The 22807-nt window shown below is 57.2% G+C and overlaps 1 protein-coding gene and 1 long non-coding RNA gene across 11 annotated transcripts in view; one reads left to right on the top strand and one right to left on the bottom strand.

The window, feature by feature from the left end:
* The window catches only part of LOC118354868 (uncharacterized), a 57979-nt gene extending 51791 nt beyond the window's left edge, over positions 1–6188 (top strand). Inside the window, exons 3-4 of the long non-coding RNA XR_007410486.1 lie at positions 1844–2028; positions 6049–6188. This is a non-coding gene — a long non-coding RNA (uncharacterized LOC118354868). The remainder of the gene's footprint in view (positions 1–1843; positions 2029–6048) is intronic.
* The window catches only part of KCNJ12 (potassium inwardly rectifying channel subfamily J member 12), a 43572-nt gene continuing 24973 nt past the window's right edge, over positions 4209–22807 (bottom strand). For 2 of the 10 annotated variants that reach the window (XM_035716944.2, XM_025428090.3), the window contains exons 2-4: positions 19954–20127; positions 14548–14669; positions 4209–8110 (exon numbers count right to left, since the gene is read on the bottom strand). In XM_035716944.2, coding sequence (XP_035572837.1) covers positions 6732–8054 — 1323 coding nt within the window. In that variant the 5' untranslated portion in view covers positions 8055–8110; positions 14548–14669; positions 19954–20127 and the 3' untranslated portion in view covers positions 4209–6731. Of the gene's footprint in view, positions 8111–12569; positions 12834–14547; positions 14670–14857; positions 16381–16430; positions 16905–19157; positions 19928–19953; positions 20128–22341; positions 22485–22807 lie in introns of those variants that run through there. The other 8 variants (XM_049109514.1, XM_025428089.3, XM_035716945.2 and 5 more) reach the window with 7 other exon arrangements.

The raw sequence follows: 22807 nt of genomic DNA, 5'->3' as shown, positions 1-22807 counted from the left end.
CTTGTGCCACCCCTCTCCCTGGGAGCTCCTCCTCGCATGCTTGGCAAAGGCTGACTCATCCCTTAGATCTCAGACGAAATGTCAATTCCTGGGGGACCCACTCTAGTCCCTCTAACCAGGTCTCCCCTTGCTTTTCCTCCCATGGCACACTGTGTTCCATTACCACCCAGGGATCACTCTAGTTTGTCATTGCTCGGTGCAGTAGGCTCTGTCCAAGCTGGGTCAGTGGGAAGACGTGAGGGCTGTAGGTTGGTTGAGACTTGCAGACCTCTCTCTGGGCAGGAAGCCCACAGGACCTGTACTCCATTCAGGAGACAAATATACATGAAGTACATACTGTACCCTGCACGGGAGACCCAGCAGTGGATGAAAGAGATGACAATCCCTGCCTTCACGATGTCTCTTACAGGTCAGGGCAGGCATAGGTTGGAAGAATAAGAAGGTATCTCTGAAGGAAAATTGTTCTGGGCAGAGGAATAGCATGTGCAAAGGTCCTGGGGTGAAGAGAAGAATGTAGTGTTCTTAAGGCACTGAAAGGAGGGTCAGGGGAAAGGGAGATGAGGATGAGCTGGGTGAGGTCAGGGCAAGATGAGACAGGACTTCAGAGGCTGGACAAGCACTTGGGATTTTACTGTCAGTGTAGCAGGAAGCCAGAAAGGGGTCATAAGGCCTGATTCTGGCTCTAAGACCACTCTGGTGCTTGGTGGATGGTGGGCTGTAGTGGGATGGGGGTATATATCCTTTGAAGCCCTCACTATCTCTGGGTTGCAAACAGGTCTCATCTGGGCCCCTCCACACTGATGGAAACCCATTTGTGTTTCTTCCTGAGCCACTGGGGCCCTCCACTGCAGGAGGTGGATTTTTGGAAAGATAAACTGAGTCCAGGGCAGGCCCACTGGCTGGGCTGTCATCCCTCTAGAGGCCGCTGGTAGGCAGCAGAGGGGTCCAGCGCCATGAGGGCAGTGATGTCAGGGTCAAATGAAGGCCGCAGGAGCACCTGGGGACCCAAGGCCCGATCCAATCCCGGCTCAGACAGCTACCCTCCCTTGAAAGTCCCTTTGTGTCCCTGGGCTGATTACCTCTCAAACAGGTAAACCTGGGCCTCAAACGTCAAAGGAGTAATGCCTGTAAACATTCGTCACCCAATCCCCCACCCCACACCCCATTTCTTTGTTCTTTAAAGCAGATCCAAGCTGGACTCACCTCATCCTTGGGGAGACAGGAAAGTGCAGGGCAAGCCTGTGGCCTCTGCCGCACACGCACTGGCGCTGCTGCAAAGACGAGCCGTGTGCATGCTCCTTCCAGCTCGGGCGCCGGCCCCACTTTGTGCCCACCTCAGTCCCCACCTCGTGCCTACCTCGTGCCCACTTGGTGTCCACCTTGAGGGCTGGTGCTAAGCACAGGTGCAAGGCGTCGGCTAAATCCACATTCTCTTTCTTCCTCTCGTTCTTTCCACGAGGGTACGAGCTAGCATTTATTATGAACGCTCTTTTTTTTACGTAGACAGGGAGACTGAGGCCACAGGGGGAAAGGAATTCAATATAGGTCATAAGCAAGAGAGTGGCCTGGGTCTGAGTGAGGGTCACAGCCAGGACAGAGCATAACTGAACTGAAGACTCCTGAACTCCAGTGCCACCAAGTTTGGGTCACAGGTATGTATCAAGCGCTGACAGGGGCCCCGTAGCTATCTGTGGGAACTCGTGCTTGGGGGTGGGGAAGCCAGAGTTTGGTGGCCCCAACTGGCTTAGATTCTAGTACTAGGGTACTGAGGAGGGCTCCGGGGCTAGGGGAGTCCCACCCACACCCCCGAACCAACCACCTTTAGGGCCTGTCCTTTCTCCAGGTTCAACCCATAGGACCAACCTCCAAGAAGCCTTCGTGACCTGCCCCCCGTCCCTCCTGACCTCCTGTCCTTCATCATTGCCTGTCACCACTACCCTTGCTTCTAATCCTGTGGTGTGGAATCATCATCTGAATCCCACAGAATGAAGGTTCCGGCTCCTTCAATGATGCAGAGAAGACCTCCAAGTATGGAACTAGTTTGGGCAAAGGAAAGAATTTTCTCCCAGTGGGCCTCTCCCGGATGGCCACTGAAATCCCAGAGACTGGGCCCTTGGTACAGAGAAAATTCTGCTTTCCCCAGAATGGGCCTTGCCTGTCTTCCTCCCTGCCTGTGCTCCTCCCCCTGCCGGTGGCACCTATCTGCCCTCTGGCCCTTGTCATCCCAACCTCACTGAGCAGGACACCCCTCCAATTCCTGTCACCAGGCCAGGCTGGCGTAGGGCTCTTAGGGCTGCCCTACCCACCCGAGCTTCGTCTGCTGTCACCGTGGTGAGAACCAGGGCTGCTGGTTCTGTTCTCTTGCAGGGGTTCCCCCACTACCAAGTCCCAGGAAAGAGCAGCTGCCCTCCTCCCCTCAGCACATGCCCATGTGGGCATGCGCTCACCAAATCCTTGCAGAAGGGATGAGCAGTGGGCAGGTGTGCCCCCAGGGAGGCCAGGGCAGCGGCTCTGGGTCACACGGCTGGGGAAGTGTAGAATCCAGCTGCAGTGGGTGGTACAGCGCACCCGGAGGCCCGTGCGGGAGAGGGTGTGTGGTCCCAGGTTGTGAGGGTGTGTGTGCCAGCTGGAAGAGCACCCTGGCCTGCAAGCACGGGGTGTTCTGTGCTTTCTCCCAGAGCTCCTGTGCTGACCCACCCCCACCCCTGCCCCCCAGGCCCCTGGGGAGTCCCATGGCCCCAGGCTACGGTGGGCTGAGTGAATCCCAGAAGGCCAGGCAGGGATTTTCAAACACACATCTCCACACGGTGGCACTCAAAGAGATCAAAATGCATTTAATGTGGTCTAGTCTCGTGGCCTATGTCTTTAGATACCGCTATGTATTGAAAATAACATGAAAATTCTCCAGTTTCACCATTTAAAATAGATTTGACATTCTATGACCTCACGCAGGGCAGACACCCCTGTGCAGGGCCTCCTTCCCATCAGGCCCGCTCCCGCCCCCGGCCCCTCCCAGGACCCTCGGGCAGGCAGGGACCGGGCAGCACAGCACCAGCAGGCACGGGGGGGCGGCCACCGTGTTCGAGGCAGCACGCGCAGGCGTGCACACGGACACACCGTTTCCACTGACGTTTCTGTGTACACAGCCCTGGGACCTGCACACGCTCGTGCACTCCCATACACACTGCCCCCAGCAGGCAGGCACCAGCCCTACTCACAGAATCCGGCACAACTGCCACACACAAACGCACCACACGCACGACGTCTTCACTGGGCCAAACACACACACACATACGCCATCCATATGCAAGCACTCACCTCGGATGCCATGTGCTCACACACATGGGAAGATATTACCTCATGCCCAAGTACACAAAAGCCTCACACTGGCACACACATTCCATGCATTCCCATATGGATGTAATCCGGGCAGAGGGCAGTGGGGCTACTGAGTTCCGCTGTGCCGATGTCCCCAGCCGGCATCCATCCTGAGTGGTGTGTGCCCAGCCTTGCAGCCTGGCAAACATTTAAACCAATGCCCGCGTGTAAAACACACACTCACAAACATACCTGTGGGTAAATATACATACAACTCTGAGTCTGTGTGTATATGCACACACGGACATCCCACGTGTGTACATCATCAGCCCAGATTCACACACATATGGAGATCATCGTGGGCACACATTGGTACAGCATGCCCACGAACGGTGAATCCACACGCTCATGCACTCAGGCAAAGCCACAATTGCACATATTTCCTTGAACAGCAATGAGATGATTGCCCATGCAAATGCACGCACTTGGGTGTTCACACACTCACACTCACACACACGCTGCCAGCACGGCCCCTTTCCCACATAAGCAGTTCCATGTCTCAGGGAGGAGGGCACCCAGGCCACCTTGGCTGGCTCCAACAGCCACACCTCTCGGTTCAGGTTGTTAAACTTCCTGGAAATCCCATTGCCTGAAAGGGCGAGGGTGGGAGTAGATTGGAACACACACCTGCACAGCACACAGACCACACTCCATGTACACACAGATGCACACGCAACCAAACACACACCACACACTCAAGTGCACAAATGCTCCCTACTCGCCTGTGCTCGGCACACGCACCGCACGTGGCATGTGGCACACTCAGAGGGCTAACATGCACACACACACACACACACACACACACACACGGGCACCCCGCCCCCCCCCCCCCCCCCCCCGCACACACTCCCCAGGGACGACGTAATCCTTGCTCTGCGAGCACACACGGCTCCTCCCATCCACCCTCCCGTTTCAAGTGCACTAAAGAGGGAGACTATTTTGGTCTTTAGCACAAGCAATAAATAAATAAATAAATACAGGGAAGGAAAAAAAAAGGGCAGAAGAGTCTGAAAACGCAGCATCTGCCTTTGGCGAGAGATGAAAGGCAGCCCAGGGCTGCTCTCCCGCAGGGTCTGGGGCTAAACCATCCAGCCTGGGCCTGAGAGGAGGTGCACCAAGTCACCCAACGTCCCTGGGCTCTGCTCTGCATGGTGGCAGTGGAAGCCTGGCTCACCAGCCCTGGAAGGATCTCCAGCTGCTGGGCAGAGCAGGACACAGGCCCCTCTGCCAGCCTCAAGTGACTGGGGTCCCCTCATCCCTCCCTGGCTCAGCCTGACAATCTAGGGGGTGGGCAGGGAAGCCGTCCCACATCAACTCTACCCTTGCCCCTCCCACCCCCCCAGAGCTAAGATGGAGAAAGGCAGCCAGGCTCAGGGCTGGGAAGCCAGGCCCCGGGCTGGGAAGGACTAAGGCCCCTCCAGCAGATCCTGAGAGGAAAGAGCTGACTCCACTGCTGGAATTCCCCCAGCCAGAAATGAGGGTGGAGTCTGAGGCTAGGGCACAATGCTGAGAGTCTGACACCACTCAGGGCACGGTCCCAGGGCGCCTGTGTGTGTGTGGAGGGGGGGCGGGACTGATGGCTCATGCCCAGACCCTCGAGGTCCTCTGGCCTCAGACCAGGTCTCCAGCTGCCCTGGGGGTTGGTGGAGGAGGAGGGGAGAGGTAACAGCCCCCACCCCAGGCCCCTGGCTTCTCCCTGCCTCCCAAGACCCACCACTCACTTCGTGACCTTGAAGTCTCCTTCCATTTCCCCGTTTGTGCGAGAGTCCTTGGTGCCTAGCTGTCTCAGAGAGGGCACAGGTTGGAGTGGCCTAGGCAGGCAGGCTGAGGAGACATGTATGGGCTTTCTAATTAAGGACTTCCTTACAGGCCTGGTCATTGGAGAAGACAGAAATCTTAGCTGTCCTGGGAAAGGCCTGGCCAGCTCCACCCCTGCCAGCTGTGTCCTCTGCCAAGAACAAGCCCATGTTGGGCAGTTCCTGGTCCAGGGCCCTGCTTTGGGGCCAGCAGAGCCAACAGCTCCGAACTTCCTCCTGACGAGGGGGCCTGGAAGCAAGTGCCACTCCCAGTCATCTCAGCTGACAATTCCACACCTCTTCTAAGATCCTCTGCCATTCAACAGCGGAGAAGAGCCTGGCTGGGACCTACCTGGGCTCCCTTGTGCTGTCCCAGGTGCAAGGAGGATAGCCCAGCCTCTGCAGACAGACAGGCTGGTGGGGACTTCATGGTGGAATCGGGGGCAGCTGGGAGGACGAACGAGTCCGATAACAACAGAAACAGCTGGAGCTGGCCCACCTGAGGTCTCTAAGGCACGACTCACACTGGGGTCCCGTGGGAATGGGGCTGATCTGCTTCCTTGTCGTCCGGGAACCGGCCCTCCCTTCCCACAGAGCCATCTACTCCAACATTTTCCAAGTGTCCCTCACTATGGAAGGGTGGAGGCTATGAGGCAGAAAAGGAGAGAGAAGTAAAACAGGAAAATCTGGTGGATGGGGGGAGAGCGGGCCCTCCACGGCAGGCAGGTCCCATTTCCAGCCCTGAGACGCACCTCTAAGGTACAAAAGTCAAACCCGAAAAGCTCAAAGTAGTTTTTTCCCAGCCCCCACCCCCCACCTCTATGACTCTGGAAAGCTTTTATGATGATCATTAACATGGTCTTGGTTTTTCTAGCGCAAATATCACCTGATCCGCCGTGAGCATAAGGAACCACGGATGAGCACCGTGCTTGCGCTTGCGGACTGTGCCACCTGGCACGCGCGCGGCCTCCACAGAGGAGAGGCCTGTCCAGCCTCGGGGAGCCTCGTGGGGCCTCCATCTACCTGCCTGCATCTCGGAAGACCAACGGAATTCTAACTGTCCTTTTTTTTTTATAACCCCCACAAATCAAATTTTTTAAATCACATGTTAAATTTTTTTTTTTTTTTTTTTGTAAACAGTCTTACTCAAGCTAAGGTTGAGAAAGCCAAAACTGGTGTTTCTCCCCAAGTTAAAAACCAGTGAGGTGCACTGCAGCCTGCCAGCATTGACCCACAGAGGCTGGATGGCTGTCCAGCCACTTCTGGGCAGGCTGCTGTTCTGTCATCAGGCAGAAGCCCCTGGCTCCTGGCCCGGACCCCCAGAGGTCACCTCTCTGCCCCTGCACCTGCTCCGGCCTCTGAGGCCAGGGGCGGCCCACTTTGGCCGCCCACTCTCCCGCCAACCTTTCCAGGCCACTGTGAAGGAACATAAAACATCTAAAACGCTACTGAGTCTGCAACCGGGGCACCAGGCCCATTCTGCTCAAACCCAGGGCCCTCGTGGGACGCCGGGCCTCTCCCTGGCGGGGCGGATGCTGCACCTTGGCCCATGGTGGCTCAGATCTCTGACTCCCGTCTGTAAGGCCGCTGCTCAAGGACACCGACACCACCACCACCACCACCACCGCCACTACCACCACCACTGGCCTGGGGTCTGTCAAAGTCATGCCGAGCCTGGGGGCTACGGCCATCCTGGCCTCCATCGGCCTCGTCTTCCTCATCGCGGCTCAGGAAGGCTAGCTCGTTCTCATAACAGAAGGAGTTGGCACTGGGCAGCAGGAATTTGTTCTCCACCAGGTCCTTGGCGCTACAGCGGGGTGTGGAGGGCACCTCGTAGGTCTTGTGGAAGTGGGAGTAGTCGATCTTGTACTGGTTCTTCTCCTCGAAGAGGACAGGCTCGAAGCGATGGCCCCACAGGATCTCGTTGGCCAGGTAGGAGCTGCGGGCCTGCGTGGTCATGGCCGTGGCCTCCACCATGCCCTCCAGGATGACCACGATCTCGAAGTCGTCGGTCTCCAGGTCCTGCCGGCTGATGCCAAACAGCGGGCTGGCCTCATCAATCTCATGCAGGATGGTGATGGGGGACACGAGGAAGATGCGATCGAGGCCCTTGTCGAAGCCAACGTCGATGTCGATCTGGTCCAGTGGGATGTACTCGCCCTCCTCGGTGACCCTCGGCTTGATGAGCTGGGCACGCACGTGGGCCTCCACAATGTGGCTCTTCCTCAGGTTGCCCACTCGCCACATGAGGCAGAGCTTGCCGTCGCGCAGCGCCACCACGGCGTTGTGGCTGAACAGCAGGGTCTGCGCCCGCTTCTTGGGCCGGGCCATCTTGGCCATGATGGCGCCGATCATGAAGGAGTCGATGATGCAGCCCACTATGGACTGCGCCACCACCATGAAGACGGCCACCGGGCACTCCTCTGTCACGCAGCGCAGCCCGTAGCCGATGGTGGTCTGCGTCTCAATGGAGAAGAGGAAGGCGGCCATGAAGCCGTGGACCTGCATCACGCAGGGCGTGCGGCCGCGGCCCTCGGCCGGCTCCAGGTCGCCGTGGGCCACCGCGATCACCCAGAAGATGATGCCGAACAGGAGCCAGGAGGCGAGGAAGGCCAGCGAGAAGATGAGCAGCATGTAGCGCCAGCGGATGTCCACGCAGGTGGTGAACATGTCGGCCAGGTAGCGCTGCGACTTCTCGTCCATGTTGGCAAACTCGATGTTGCACTGGCCGTTCTTCTTGACGAAGCGGTTTCGGCATCGGCGCCGCGTGTGCACCTTGCCGTTGCCGAAGCCGTTGGCACCCGACATGGTGACCAGGTGCAGCCCGTCCTCCTCCGATGACACGATACTGTAGGGGTTGGCCCTGCCGGCCGAGGTCATCCCGGGGCTGAGGGGGCCCTGGCTCGCCCCCGGGCCGGCTCTGCGGGGGGCGGCTCCTGCAACAGGGACGACAGCGGGGCTGGCAAAGCAGGACACAGGCCCCCGCCTCCGCCCCCACCCAGAGCCCTCCGACGTCTTCACCCTAACTCGCCCCCCACCGAGCTCTCCATCTTCCCTCCCCAGCCAGCAACTCACCCTCCTTCTCGGTGTGGAAAAGTGACACTCGGTCCCCCGGGGAGCTCTGGCCGCGAAACCCCAAAAGCTCTGCTTTCAAAGTACATTTAGGATCCTACCTCTTCTCCCACTGTCACTGCCTGAGTCCCCGTCATCACCCACCTGGACCAGCATGGCGGCCACCTCGCCAACCACTATGCTCCCGCCCCAACCCCGGTCCAGAGGCAGCCAGGGGGAGCCTGCCATCCTCGGCTCGAGGCCAGAGTCCCTGCTGGCACCCACGAGGCCTGCATGAGTGGAGTCCAGGCCCCTCAGATCTCAGTTCCCAGGCTCTTCCTCACTCGTGCTGTTGCAGCCCACCGTCTCCACGCTGTTCCTCCAGCCTGTCCTGCATGCTCCCCACCCAGATGTCCTCCCATTGCCTCACCTCCCTCAGTCCTTGGCCACAAGGCCCCAAAAGCATCTCCAGAGGCCTTCCTGCACCTTCCGGAGACTAACCCCTCACCCAGTTCCTCACCCCAAATCATCGACTTCTGACCTAATAATAGGAATAGGAATGACATGTACTGGGCGGGTTGCGCTTACCCACCACTCCCACCATGATACACACCACTGGCTACCTGAGCATAGTGAGTTTGCTGTTTTGTTCACTGCAGTCTCATCCCCAGAGCCTAGAACACCAAGGACACCCTCCTAATGTTCATGTGCTATGCTCCGAGGCACCCAACTCTCGGCACTCATACACCATGCCCTCTGCCTCCCCATCAGAAGCTAGGAGGCCGTCCACAAATCAGCATCCAGAAGGATCACTGACTAACTGCAGCCCAGGGGCCTTCCCCATGCCTGCCTTTCTCAGCTCTACAGGACAGAGCATAGGGAGCACTCAGAAGCGTCACTATCCTCGGCCCACTCAGGGGAGCACTTGGTTGGCTTGCTGCACACACGTATACACACACTCATGCACACCAAGAAGTCTCAGGCACGCCCCAGGGCATAACACCCATAGTTGGACAAACACTGCTCTCGTGGCCACTAGCACACATTCAGCCCTCAGAGAGGCTGGCAGCTGCCCCTCCCCCACTGCCCCACTGGCTCTGGGCTGGCCTGTCGGTGCCAGGCTGAGGCATCTACTGTGGGCGCTGAGGCCATCTGGCCATTAGCATTAGGGCTGCAAGTGCTCAGGCCCTCAGCCTGGCTCAGCCGGGGCTGGGCTGGAAGGAGGGGGAGAACCCTGGCTAGCTGGCCTGGCTAGCGTGTTGAGGAGTTAGGCATATTCCTCCCCACCAATGGGGACCCCATCCACCCCCAGTGCCCACCTGGTCATACTAGGACAAGGTGACAAGGCAGGGAGCCCTAGAGTACCCAGAAGACAGTAGGCCTCAGTTAAGAAGGTCCCAGGACAGCCTGGCCACAAGCAGACAGGCAGGTGGCTGGGCACCCACCAGAGACCCAGAAACTGGAAGTGACATGGCCAGGAAGAAGCAACACTGATTTAGCCCTGGTCTGTGTAACCGGGTGCAGCTAGAGCCTCAGAGGGAGCGTGACATCTGACTTCTGCTTCAAACACCTGGGAGACAGGTGAGGGAGAAGCCCACATGACCAGCCAGCCTGCAGACCCCTCCTAGAATCTGTCTCTGTTGCCATGGGCTTCTGGATCCCCAGAGCGGGCACGTATACAACTCTCATGGCTATTCCTGCCCACTCCTCAAGCTGCAGAGAGAGCAGGCCAGACATATTAGCAAATGGTCTTAGCTTATCCTCTCAAAACCCCAAGAAGGGGGGATCCCTGGGTGGCTCAGCGGTTTGGCGCCTGCCTTTGGCCCAGGGTGCGATCCTGGAGTCCTGGGATCAAGTCCCGCATCGGGCTCCCGACATGGAGCCTGCTTCTCCCTCTGCCTGTGTCTCTGCCTCTCTCTCTATGTCTATCATGAATAAATAAATAAATAAATAAATCTTAAAAAAAAAAACAACAAGAAGGTGACTGCTATTGTTATTTCTACTCTGAATGGAGATTCAGAGAGGTTAGGTGACTTCCCCAAAGCCACACAGCCAATAAGCAGGAGAGCTGATATTCGAACCAGTTCATCTAATGCGAGGTCTCCTGCTGTGGGGCCTTCAGGCTCTGCGGGGGCCTCTTCTCACCCTGCCATCCTCCCCCCAGGGCTACTCCAGCTGACCACCTCACCACGGGTCTAAGGAACTGAGGCCCGGGGCTGTAACGGTGGACGCTGCTTCCGCCCAGGCCAGGAGGCAGGGAGCTGGTGGCTGTGGGGACCCCAGGTACTGTGCCGATGGCTCAGCCCCAGATTCCTGGACCCTCGGGAAAGAAGTGTTCAGGGCTGGGGTACTTAGATGCTGGCGGGAGGCCACCAGACCGCAGGGGGCAGGTTTATGTGACCTGGAGGCCTTGAGGGATGTCCAGCGGGTCATGGCTGCTCCAACTGGAGCTCTAAGCAGCTGGAGGCCTGCAAGGGACAGAATTGGAAGAATCAAAGGCCGGAGAGCCCAGCCTGGCACGTTGCTCCCATCCGCTGGGGAGCCTCGCACCCGGCCAGATTCCAGGCAGGTGAGGGAGCTGCAGTGATTCCTGGTGTCTGTGCCTGGGCTGGGCAACTGGGACCCACCCAGACCGTGTCACACAGGCTTGGGAACCCCCTCTTCCATTGGTGTTCCTCCTCAAACCACACAGAAAATCAACAAAGTCACGTTCACACTCTGCTCTGCTGTTTCTCAGCTAGAAACTGAGAATATGAGCAGTCATTGTCCAAAGGCACCCAGAAACTAAGGATTACAGCGACTTGGCAGTTCCCTGTGTAGATCCAGTCCTCAGCTTCCTGTAGCCCCACTCTGCCGTGTGTGTGTGTGTGTGTGTGTGTGTGTGCGCGCGTGTGTGTGGGTGTGGGTGTGGGTGTGTTGCTAGGGGTATGAGGAGCCCCTCCCAGGCTCTTGGTGAGTGCAGCACCACAAAGAAATACCCAGAAGAGGGCCCATAAGTAGAAACCCCAGCACTACAAACTTGCCAAACGTCCCAAGGACACTCCATGCACACAAACGCAGATGTGGCAGGAAGTTCACACAGCTGTGGAATCTTTAAAGACTCGGTTTAAGAAATGTGGGACAACATCCTCAACCAGGGACATGCAGGCCTCTTTGGCTCTTGCTCAATGGATGCATACGGTTAGATCAGGTAAGAAATATTGTTAGATTTGTTTTGCTAGAAGAGGCCTCAGCAAGTTAGGAGGCCAACTTCCCATTTCCTAGATCTGAGAACCTGTCCCAGGTCACACAGCAGCTCATGGGCTTGGATAAGACATTAAAGATGACAGCTAGGATCACTGTTGGCAGATGCCTGGCTTGGCCAGAGGGGATCCCAGGCCTTCTCTGGAAGGGAACAGGAGAGGCGCCCCAGGGTCTGCTACCTGAACTAGACGATGTGACTTCCGCACTGGAGATAGGGAGCGAAGTGAGTCCGGCAGGCAGAGAAGGGGTGGTGAAGAGCGTGGACCCAGATACCTCTGAGTGATGGAGAAGCTGTCCCCAGCCTGGCTGTCCCTTGAGCCCACTGCCCTGTTGGCCACGGCATCTGTGGACACCGACTCCGAGCCACCAGGGTGTTCAGAGCACGACACAGCCTGGGCTGGGAGCTTTTAGAGAGGCAGCTCCCACATGACCCAAGGTGGGGCCCAAGAATCACCAGGAGGTGCCTCCGGATGGAGCAGAACACCCCATGCCCTGTCCCCTGAGGCTCTGGGCACCTCAGGTTTCAGTGACATCCGGGAGGGAATGAGGGCCAGGCCTGGGCCCACATTCTCAGATGTCAAGAAGCACTAACTGGAAGAGCCAATGGAGGGAGCCCAGAGCAGGAGGGGCTTAAGCACCCTAGGTCCCGGGCCTTTCAGTTGGCCAGAGTACGTTGAGAGGCAGGAGTGTAGTGATCAATACAGACCAAGTGCTCACTACAGGCCAGGTCAGCTTCTAAGAGCTCTAATTATCTCCCTTAATCCCTTCGACAACGTTATGACTATGAGCTCCATTTTCCAGATGAAGAAACTGAAGCTCAGAAACACTGAGTCACTTGCCCAGGATCACATGGCCATGAAGCAGCAAGTTTCCAGACTAGAGGGTGGGAGAGAAGCCAACCCCCACCACCCCCAGGGCCGGACTGTAGGCGGGACATGAATTCCCATCGCAGGCCTCCAGGCCCTTGCCACACCGCGTGGTGAGAAGACACACAAGCAGCCCCCAGCCTCGGCACTAAAAGCAGACGGAAGCCTGTCAGCAGCAGCCCTGACCCCGGGCCACTCTACCCTCGCTTCGAATGTCCAGGGATGGGGCACTCACCGCCTCCTGCTCAAAGCTGATGACCAGAACGAATCCCTGGAGATCACCTGGCTCAGGGAAAGCCAGCGTGTGACCCACATGCACTTGGCACCTCCTCGTCTAGCCCGTCCGTGCCCGTGGCAGACGTCGCTAACCCGCCAGAGAACCTCTCGCATGTCCTGGGAAGGCCTCCGAGCCTGTCCTCATCTAGTACATACCCAGCAGGTTTCGCAAAAGCGCCTGAAGGCTCCCATCTTTACTTTGTAGACAGGAAGAAGGGCTCCCCTGTTAGGTCACATAGCAGGACATGAGAGGCAGGCCCGGCCCGGAGAGCGCACCGCAGCGGGGCAAGCACCTCACCGGCAGTGGGGAGCCCCGAATCCCCCTCCCCTCCCCAATGCACAGACCGCTTTTGCCCACAGCACACCGCACAGCCTACATGCATTCGGGGTCAGCACCGCACAGCTTTTCTGTGCCAAACCCATGCTAGGTGCAAGGACAGAAACAGTCACAATAAGTTAGCGTGACGCCGGACGTGGTGGGTGTGCCGCCCGCGGCCCAGGCCTTCCCCACTCCTGGGTGCTCATTTCCAGCCACTACTAACCCTAGTCTCTGCCCGAAAGCTCTCTCTGGCCACTGGTATACACTCTGCTCATGCACTGGACAGGCAGGGAACTAATGCCCCCAGAGCAACCTTCCTGGAGGGGGCAGCTCCCTGCCCCTGACAGCCATACTCTGGGGTGCCTGTTCTATCCTACCTCCCCAGACCCTAGCCTTGCCTCCGGGATGTCCCACAGCACCATGTGGCCAACATGGCTCCTCTTCTCCCAAGCCTCTTCACCTCCCCCTCCTTCCCCTCATCCTCGCCTTTCTCACTCTCTTCTTCCTTTCTTCCTTGTCCCTCCTTCCATCCCCCTCCTCTGACCTCCTCCTCCCCCTTTCCCTCCTCATAGAGTCTTTTGGTAACCTGTCACTTCCCCAGTTGCCTGAGCTGCCAGAAACCTGGTCTTCTCTCTCTCCTTCAGCCTTCATATCCACTCCGTCACCAGGTCCTGCCTGTGTGGTTTGTCTCCTGAACTGCCAAAGCTGTCCACCATTTGCTCGCCCACATCCTCCTTCCAGTTCAGGCCACTCCTGTCTGGACATACCAACAGGCCTCTAAGGGCTTGTGCTGTGGCAACCCTCTGCCGCATGTGGTCCAACTCCCAAATCATACCTAAAATGAATGCTTAGAATCCTCCCACTTGTCAGGGATCATCTGAAGGCCACCATTGCCACAGAGCCCTTTTGGATCCTCTGGCCCTGGGCTTTTCCTGTTATGACCAGAAGGCCCTTCTACCTGGTATAAGAGTTGACCTTGCCCAGGCCGCATTTCTGGCCAACCTCAGAGGCCTACACGGCTGGTACAGGCCTAGCCCAGAGGGGACACCCAGGAAACGCTCATTGTCCAGATAAAAGGCTGAGGGAATATGCAGCGGAATAGCAGATGGATGAGGAGCACGATGGAACAGTGCATGAGGTGACACATATAAATACAGATGGGTGGTGGTACACATGATGAAGACATGGCAGATGGATGAGTGGATGGGTGGGAACCAGAAAGATGAATGGCTTAAGTCGACAGAAAATCATTCGATGGTTTGGGTGCATGAAGAGATGGATAGATAGATGGACAGGTGGGTGGGCAGACAGATGGATGACTAGATGGATGGCTGGGGGAGGGAAGGACAGATGGGTACTTGGGTGCATGGATGAATGGCTGGGATGGTGAGTGAATGGTTGGGAAATGCGTGAATATGTGGAAGTGAAGATGGCTAGGTGGGTTGGGGAAATGAGTGGACAGGTAGATGGCAGACACATGGGAGGATATGTGGAACTAGTGGACGGACAATGGGTGAATGAGAGGCTGGGGAGGTAAATGGACAGAGGAGTATTTAGTTGAGTGGATGGCTAGATGGGTAGTAGATGGGTAGATGCACATCAGTGACCTTCATCTTACCTCTTGAATCCTATCTTCTAAGTAACGGTGCTGAGCAGGCAAGTGGCTGTCTTCAAGGCTGTGTCAGCAGCAGCTTCCATTTCCTGCACCCCAGCTGGAGAGGAATCGGTCACTAGAAGACCCTAAAGTCAACAGAACAAAGCCAAATTACTATAGATGGTACTGCTCTCCTCAAAAGCAAGGGTTCAAAAGTCTGAAATTTCCAGCTGAACCCCCACTTCTGCAGCTTCCCTCAGGGTCCCATGGGAGGTAGAAGAGGCCTCCAGCCCACACCTCTGATACCCACACCTTCGCAACTTGGAGTACCTACCAATTGTCAGCCACTGTGGTGGGTGTTTTACAGAGATTAGCTCACGTCATCTTCACAAAAACCCCACTTGGTTGGAACTATTGTTGGTCTCATTCCAGAGAGGTGGGTAATGCGGCAGAGGAACTCAGGTCTCTATCATACCATACTCCTAGCCACCACCTGCAGAGCCCTCCCAATGCAAACCCCAGGGTTCAAGTGTGGATGGACAGAAGGACAGACAGACAGATGGATGAATTATGGATGGAGGGTGGGTGGATTATGGGTAGGGGAGTGGGTGTGTGGTTGGGTGAGTGGGTGGATTACCAATGGGTGGGTGGGTGGATTATGGATGGATGGATGATGGATGGATGGGTGGGTGGGTGTGTGGATGGATGGGTGATGGATAGTGGGTAGAGAGATGAGCAGGTAAATGGATGGATGGATGAAGTGGTTGAGTGAGCGGGAGAGATGAATAGACAGATGAGTGGACAGGTGGGTAAATGGCTATATGGATGAGTGCATGTCAGTAGCTTCTCAGAGACTTGCCTTGGGCATTCGTGCATCCTGGGTGGTCCCAGCAACCCACAAACGTCATTTTCCCACTGTCAAAGGAGCCCCCTACTTTTCCCCCAGTATGCTGTGTGGCGGGAAGGGGCTCCATGAATTCCCAGAGGCAAGCCAACTTGCCTGGCCCTTCTCACCTTCCCCCACCTCCCAGCCACTGAGGTCACAGGCCCCACCCCGTCACAGCTGAGCTGGCTGTAATCCACAGTCGCACTGGCTTTTCTGGCTGGGATCAAGGAACTGTGGGTGAGTCAGCCCCACATCATAAGCCTCCTGGGGCAGGTGACAGCAGTGGGTTTAGAGGCACACAGACCTAGGTTCAAGTCCACTGCCTGTCACAAGCTGTGTGACCTTGACTGACTCACTTCTCCCTACTGGGCGTCTGCTTACTCCATAAGGGAATGTCCTGCTGGTCCTTCTTCACCTTCCAGACTCTCATCTCAACTGGGACAGAGTCCCCGTTCTCAGCCCCCCACTTCCCTGTCCCTCATCATGCCCTGAGCAGATGCCATAGGTCTGCAGGGTGCATCTCTTAGCCCTCATAATTTTAAAGTGGTGGGGAGATTGAGCCTTAGGGCAGCTCCACTGTAGAAGCACGTCACACAGCTGGGAATCTCCATGGCTAGGACCTGTGCCCAAGTCCTTGATCTTATGCCCTGCCCCTGGAATGGGCTTACACCGTGCCCAGCCCTGAGGGCTTAGCTCCTGGCTTCGTTTATTCCAGCCCTCACAGCCCCACTTTGAAGGAGCGATGCCTCTCCTGGCTGGCCACACAGGGAAATTGGGGCTCAGGGAAGCTAAGTCACTTGCCCTAGGTCACCCTGAGCTGGAATTCCAAAAAAGGAGATGTCATAGGGAGATGGGAGCCAAAGAAGTTTATAGGGAGAAGGAAGTGAGACAGCCTGCCCTCCCCACTTCCTGTTGGTCACCTGTCACCTGACCTGCCCCAGGCTCTCTTCCCCTTGCTCCTGATGCCCTAGCCCCTAAAGGGGCCTCTCCAGACCACAAATCCAGCCACATTTGTTCTCACCTGCGAGGTGGGCAAAATCAGCTCCACTCTACAAGGAAACAGAGGCTCAGAGCAGAGGAGTGACTTGCCCAAGGTCACAAAGCTGCACTGGAGTGAGTGGCAGCTGGGACACAAGAACCCAGGTCTCTGGACACCCCGTCCAATGCTGCCCCCCGCCCCACCCCGGGATGGCCACAGCAGCCCATGATGTGAATTCAAACCCCTGAAGATCACCAAATGCCTTCCTGGGGCACGGGGCACAGTCCTGCCTGGGAGAGGTGGGGTGGGGGCTCGAGGCTGCCACATAACGCGGGAGCGGCCGAGCCCAGACAGGCCAGACTGGCCCTCAGACTCCCGGCAAGCGAGGGCAGGGCCGGCGGACACCGAGGCTCCCGACCAGCCCTGCCGGTGCCCGTGCCCGACCGTCAGCCAGCGCCGGGGCCGACACCGCCGGGGCCAGGGCCAGGCATTTCCCCTTCCTGAGGCCCCGCTTCCTCCTCCACAAAGCGGCGGATGCGGAGGCTCAGGCTCCGGGCACAGGGCCTGGACCCGAAGGGCCCTGCGGGGGGGCAGCCGGCGCGCACAGGCCTCCTGGAGGGGGCTCCGAGGGGGGCAGCGAGCCCCGAGCCCTCGTCAAGGGCCGGGCTGACCCCGCGCACGAAGGGCCCTTCCCGGGCCTCAGCCTCGTTTCCAAGGTCCGAAGAGCCCGCGACCTCGGGGAGCCCGCCCGGGAGTGAAGGCAGGGCCCGCCCGCGCGGCCGGGGCGATGCCGGGCCTCTGGGCGTCCCCGGGCGGCTTCTCCCCGGTTCGGAGCGCCCAAGTGGGGCTCCGGCAGGACTGAAACGCGGCACACACCCCTGCGGGCCCCCGCGGCCCACGTGATCCTCCCGAACGCCTCCCAACAGGCACCGAAGGGGAGCGGGGAGCGCGGCCCTGGCGCACACGGAGCGGAGCCTGCCGCCGCTCCTCTGGCCTGGGGTGCCCGGGGCGGGCTGACAGCCACTAGCCGCCGCGGCCCAGTGACGGGCCGGGACACACGGCTCCCGGGCACAGGCTGTGCCACATGCCCAGGAAGAGTGCACATCTGCCTTCTGGGCCCCAAGGTGAAGCTGGGGCAGGAGGTTCTGGCCCCCAGGACGGACGACAGTTCGTGCCAGGCACTGGGGAATGTTTCAGAGGGTATTTTTATCTTGAGAACATCCTTCTACAGCAGGTGAGGACTGGAGGGAGACAGGGTGTCCTTGGCCCCGAGCCCCTAGGAGCAGCAGAGGACAGAGAGGCCCCTGGGCACTCTCTCCTAGAGTGGCCATTATAGACACTGCTCCATCTCCAGTGTCCCGTCCCAGGGGCACGCAGAACCTAGAAGGTCTTAGGGGCTTCACAGGCCCCCAGCTCTGCTCCCACCCACTGTGTGACCTGGGGCAGGTGTCTGGCCCTCTCTGGGCCTCCCTCTTGCCACCAATCTTTGCTGAGGGCCTGCCACAGGCAGAGTCCTTGGACCCCAGGGGAGAGTCAACCCAGTCAGGGTGCAGGGGGGCTTCCTAGAGGAAGCAGCAGGAGAAATCCCGGGGGGAGCACTCAAGAGTCCCACTGAGGCTCTGCTCCTTACACACTGCGGTTTGGACAAGGCTGTCTCCATCTCTGAGCCTCCCCGTTCCTATCTAAAACCCCGGGGGCCAGCCCTTCCTAACCCAACATTCCAGATCCTGTGTGACTGAGATGTTGGGGCCACGCTGTGACACAGAAGACACGGAGGACCTGAGAGGTGCCAGGTATCATATTAACGACCTTGGACTGGATCTGAGGGCAATGAGGTGCCAGAAGGATATGTGAAAGTATGAGCTCTGGGGAAATATGGCCTGGGTTCAAATCCTATCTCTGTGCCTTCCTGTGTGACCTGGGGCAAGTCCTATAACCTCTCTGAGCCCATTTTCTCACCTGTAAAATGGTGGTAATAGTTTCCACCTCATACAAGTATTCAGCAAGTGAATACAGGGAGGCTGCCCAGCTGGAAATTTCCTGGTCCCCCACCACCCCCCACTGCCATCATCACATTATCTGAGCCCCAACTCACTTTAGAGAGGGGGCATAGGCTCCAGGCAGGCAAGAAGGAATAGAGGGAAAGAATGGGAAGGAACCCCAGGGGGAGGATCCCAGTGAGCAAAGGCACCATGGCCTCTATTCTTACAGCTGTAATTTTTCAACTTTCAACTTAATTGGACTCTCAGAGATTTCTTTTTTAAATTTTTATAAAGTTTTTTTAAAATTTTTATTTACTTGAGAGAGAAAGTGGGTGAGAGAGACAATGTAAGGGGAGAAGCAGAGGGAAAGGGAGAAGCAGACTCCCCGCTGAGCAGGGGGCCCTATGCGAGACTCCATCCCAGGATCCTGGGATCATGACCTGAGCCAAAGGCAGATGCTCAACCACTGAGCCACCCAGGCATCCCTTAGACATTGCTTAAGCACTCAGCATATGACAAGAAACAGCCTGGGACAAAGAAGACCACGAAAGAAAAGGCAGAAAATTCACCAACACAAACATATTTATGATGTTGCTTATCAAAACCTATCACAAGCAAAAAGGTAAATGAAAATGTGTTATAAAAAGGACTGTTGTGCTTAATATAGAAAGAGTTCTTATAAATCAACAAGAGAAAAGGGCGCGATAGGAATATTAGAGTGTAGAGTTGGGCTCTCCGCTGAGGATCATGTGACCCCCGGTGACTGATGACTCAGGAATGTGCATACCTCACAACCTCAAAGTGAGATGGCCCCTCCCAGTGGAATGCCTTGAGCTGCCTTCCAGAACTCAATGCATCCTTCAAGCTCCAAGGATACTTCCTCTATAAAGCCTTCCAAGATTTCCCCGGGGTCCCCTGTTGCTCCTTGCTGAGTCTTCCAATGTCACGGGCCCTGGAACAGAGTGCCTGACTTTGGCTGAATACCTGGCATCGCATTAGAGAATGTTCCAGGTGGAATAACACAAACATTTTTGACAGAGGAGTAAATAAGGCACAGAGAGAGCATGGCCATGTCCAAGGTTACCATCCACGAGCTGAGCCAGGTGTCTTGCCTCTGGTCCCTCTGTGCTCCAGCCACCTCTTCCCTGATGAGCCCTCCAGACCTGCCTTGTCCCCATCAGGGAAAAGGCTCCACCTTGGGAGCCATATTTCTTCCTAACAGGCTGAGCCCCATGTGACACCTGTCCAGGATAAAGCTGGGCAAATCAGAGCCTGAGACCCTGGCCTCAGTCCCCCAGTGACCCTAACGATCTGCTGAGGGGCACACAGAGACAGTTGTCTTTCTTCCCTCTTTTTTGCCTCCTTATTTGGTAAATGTAGCTTTATTTGGGGAATAGAAAATGCCCTGGGGGCGGGGGGTGCTGATAGACCTCTGAGGGGCCTGGGGTTCCTTCTGGCATGGGCAGGAGGCTGAGCTCTAAGAGGAGGAGTCCAGAAAATAGAGGGCTTTCTAGAGGGACCAGCATTTCACACCAGCTTAGGCCTGGGAGCACTACCAAGGCCCCAGGCCTTCACATGCTCACCACAATGGCGCTTAACAGTTATGCACTCAGTCAGTCGGCAGGTATCTGCTGAGCCTCTGCGAGATGCAGATAGGGTGCCTGGGGCAACCCCCAGTGATTCCAGAGGCAGGGTGGGCAGTATCCTGGAGGTTTTTCAGCTTGCCTGAAGGACAACTGTGACACTTGACTTGAGACCTGCAGAAGGAGAGCATCTGTGAACTCCTGGAAGTGGGAAGAGCAACTGTGAAGACACGTAGTCTGGAATGTTGCTCCACGTGTTCAAGGACCCAGAGGGAGAGTGGCAGGGCTGGATTGAGTGTGCCAGGGAGAGGGCAGGAAGTAAGAGGGGACAGGATCAACTCAGAAAGAGAGAGCACCTGGTGGGGACACATAGCCCTCTGGATGCATGAGAGCCCCTGGGCCCCTTCTTCCTCACTGCCAGTGGCAGTAATAGCCCATGTCCCAGAAATGGTGCACAGAGGAAATGCTTCCCACCTCCTTGCCTTGCCACATGCCAGACCCTCTGCCCAATGTCTTCTCTTCCTTACCTTCCCTCAAACTCCTACACATCCTTCAACACTCACTTCAAAGTCTCTACCCCTTGTGCTTCCCTCTATCTTCAATCAGACCATGCTGGGTGGCAATTACGTACCCCTCTCAGTCTCCCCCACCAGGCCAGGGGCCCCCTGAGGCCAGGGCCCGGGTCTGACTGCCCCGAGCATGGGGCCAGGTTCTGGAAAAGACTAAGGAGGGCAATGGGGACTGAGCCTCAGGAGGCCCCTCTTGAATCTGCCACTGTGACCCAGGAGTACCCTTGAGCCAGCACTGCAAGACAGCAGGCAATATCTGCAGTCCATCCCAAGACCACTTCCGTCGGAACTTGTCATGGGATATTGCCCGGTCTGGCCTCAGTTTCCCCATCTGCCAAACGAGAGGTTCTTCTGGGTCTTATTCATTTTGTCTCAGGGAGAAGGCTGTGGCCTGAATGGGAGTCGCCCACCTCCTTCCCCATTAACTGCTCCAAGCAGTGCGGCCCTGCAGGGAGCAGGTGTCTGGCTGTCATCATCAGAGCCCCCTCTGAGCTCCAGGCAAGCCAACAGAACAGGAAATAGCAGCTCTCTGCCATGTCAGCATGGGGGCTCCAGGCCAAGCCTTGGGGTGCTGGGGGGTCCTCCCACCCCTCATGAGACCCTGCTGGGAAACATCACAATGCCTGCCTCCCCAGAACAGCCAGGTAGGTGGGGCTGAAGATGCAGGGACCCCTTTCTCTCTGCCACGGCCACGTAAACTGAAGCAGAGATCACAACATAGGACACCTGTGTTGCTCCCCAAACCCTCATGAGGCCTGCCCAAGGACATGAGAAACAAAACAAATGACGGGAAAGACGGGGGTCGAGGGGTCTGGAGGACTCTGCGGGGCGGGGGCAGGGCTGTGTGGTCCCTGCCACACCAAGCACATTCTGGTAAGTTCCATGTTGTGGCCCCAAACTGAAATCCAGGGCTCTCCGAACTTGATGGGAGAAACACTTTTCCCCTTTTCTCTCTGCAAAGTGTACGGCTCCCTCTGTGACAAGTGGAGGCAGCAGAGCACAGCTGCCTGGCGCCCTGCGCAGGGGGTACTCGGGTCTCCCTCCGCTAGGTCTTGCTATCCAAGGTGTTATTAGGCAACAGCATGCTAGTTGCTGTAGCACCCGTTCCAACATCACGCGTCAATCAATAGTTCAGGTTTCGGGTTTCCTCTGTGGTCCTGTGTGGGTTCGCTCATGCATACAAATATATTATCCTGAGCGAGTGGGCGTCAAGGCACCCCGAGCCAGCCAGACCGTGACTGGGGCCTCATCTGGAAATGGTGGGGTTGCCTGGGCCATCTCGTTCATTCGTTCGTTCATTCATCCCTTCCACCAGCATGTCCTCAGCGAGCACCAACTCCAGAGACGCCCTGGACAAGGTGTGGTGTGAACAGGGTGAAAACTCTCGACCCCCTGGGTGTTCATAACAAGCAGGAGGAGAGACAGACATTCCAGAAGCAAAGGAACAAATGAAGAAGATTCGGGCTGCACTTGAGGGCTGTCCAGCCACCTGGGGAGGTGCGGTCTGGCCACCAGGGAGGAGGAAGCCAGGGCTTGTGAAATGGGGCCCCAGCAGGGAAGGCAAGTGCACAGGCCAGAGGCAAGGAGGGCTGGGCGCCTGCCTGAGGGAGGAGGGCCAGCAAGAGGAAGGGGGGCAAGATGAAGTATGAGAGGGCATGTGCGGAGCCTCCGCCTATGAGCCACCTAGGATGGCCCTGGTCAAACCCAGAGTTGCTGGGGAGTCCTTCCCAGGCCAGGAGCATGAACCTGAGGAATTTGAGGAATTCTCTGGAACACAGGGAACAGTACGGACAGCATCTTCTTCCATGCATTTTCTCACCTAGTCCTGGGTGAGGTACAGCTTGGCCCAATGTCACAATGAGACTGAAGCTCAAGATGGGAAGGGACCCATAAGCTAGAGGGCAACCGACGACGTTTTAACCCCACGGCTGCCTCATCCTGATCTCACCATCACACACGCTTTTGCAACCCCAACAAACTGAACTGCACACCCACCGTGCATCAGGCACGCCCAACACTGTGACATACGCTACTATAATGCATCGGGTCAGTCCTCTTGACAGAGGCCAGAGATGGGCTCAAAGAGGGCAAGCACCTTGCCCACGGCCACACAGCTGGCCCGAGCAGAGGGGATGGGAATCCAGGATTTCCAGGGACATGGGAACAGAGAGTCTGGACTTGACCACACCAGCCTGGCCCTAAAGTCTCTAGGAGAAACCACAGTGTCCCAAGGGTCTCAGGACCGCCTCCCACAGTGAAACTTCCCTGGCCGTGTGCTGCTGTCT

Source organism: Canis lupus, chromosome 5, assembly GCF_003254725.2.
Source record: "Canis lupus dingo isolate Sandy chromosome 5, ASM325472v2, whole genome shotgun sequence".
In the NCBI taxonomy this organism is placed as follows: domain Eukaryota; kingdom Metazoa; phylum Chordata; class Mammalia; order Carnivora; family Canidae; genus Canis; species Canis lupus.
This window is presented reverse-complemented; position numbering and strand designations above follow the sequence as displayed.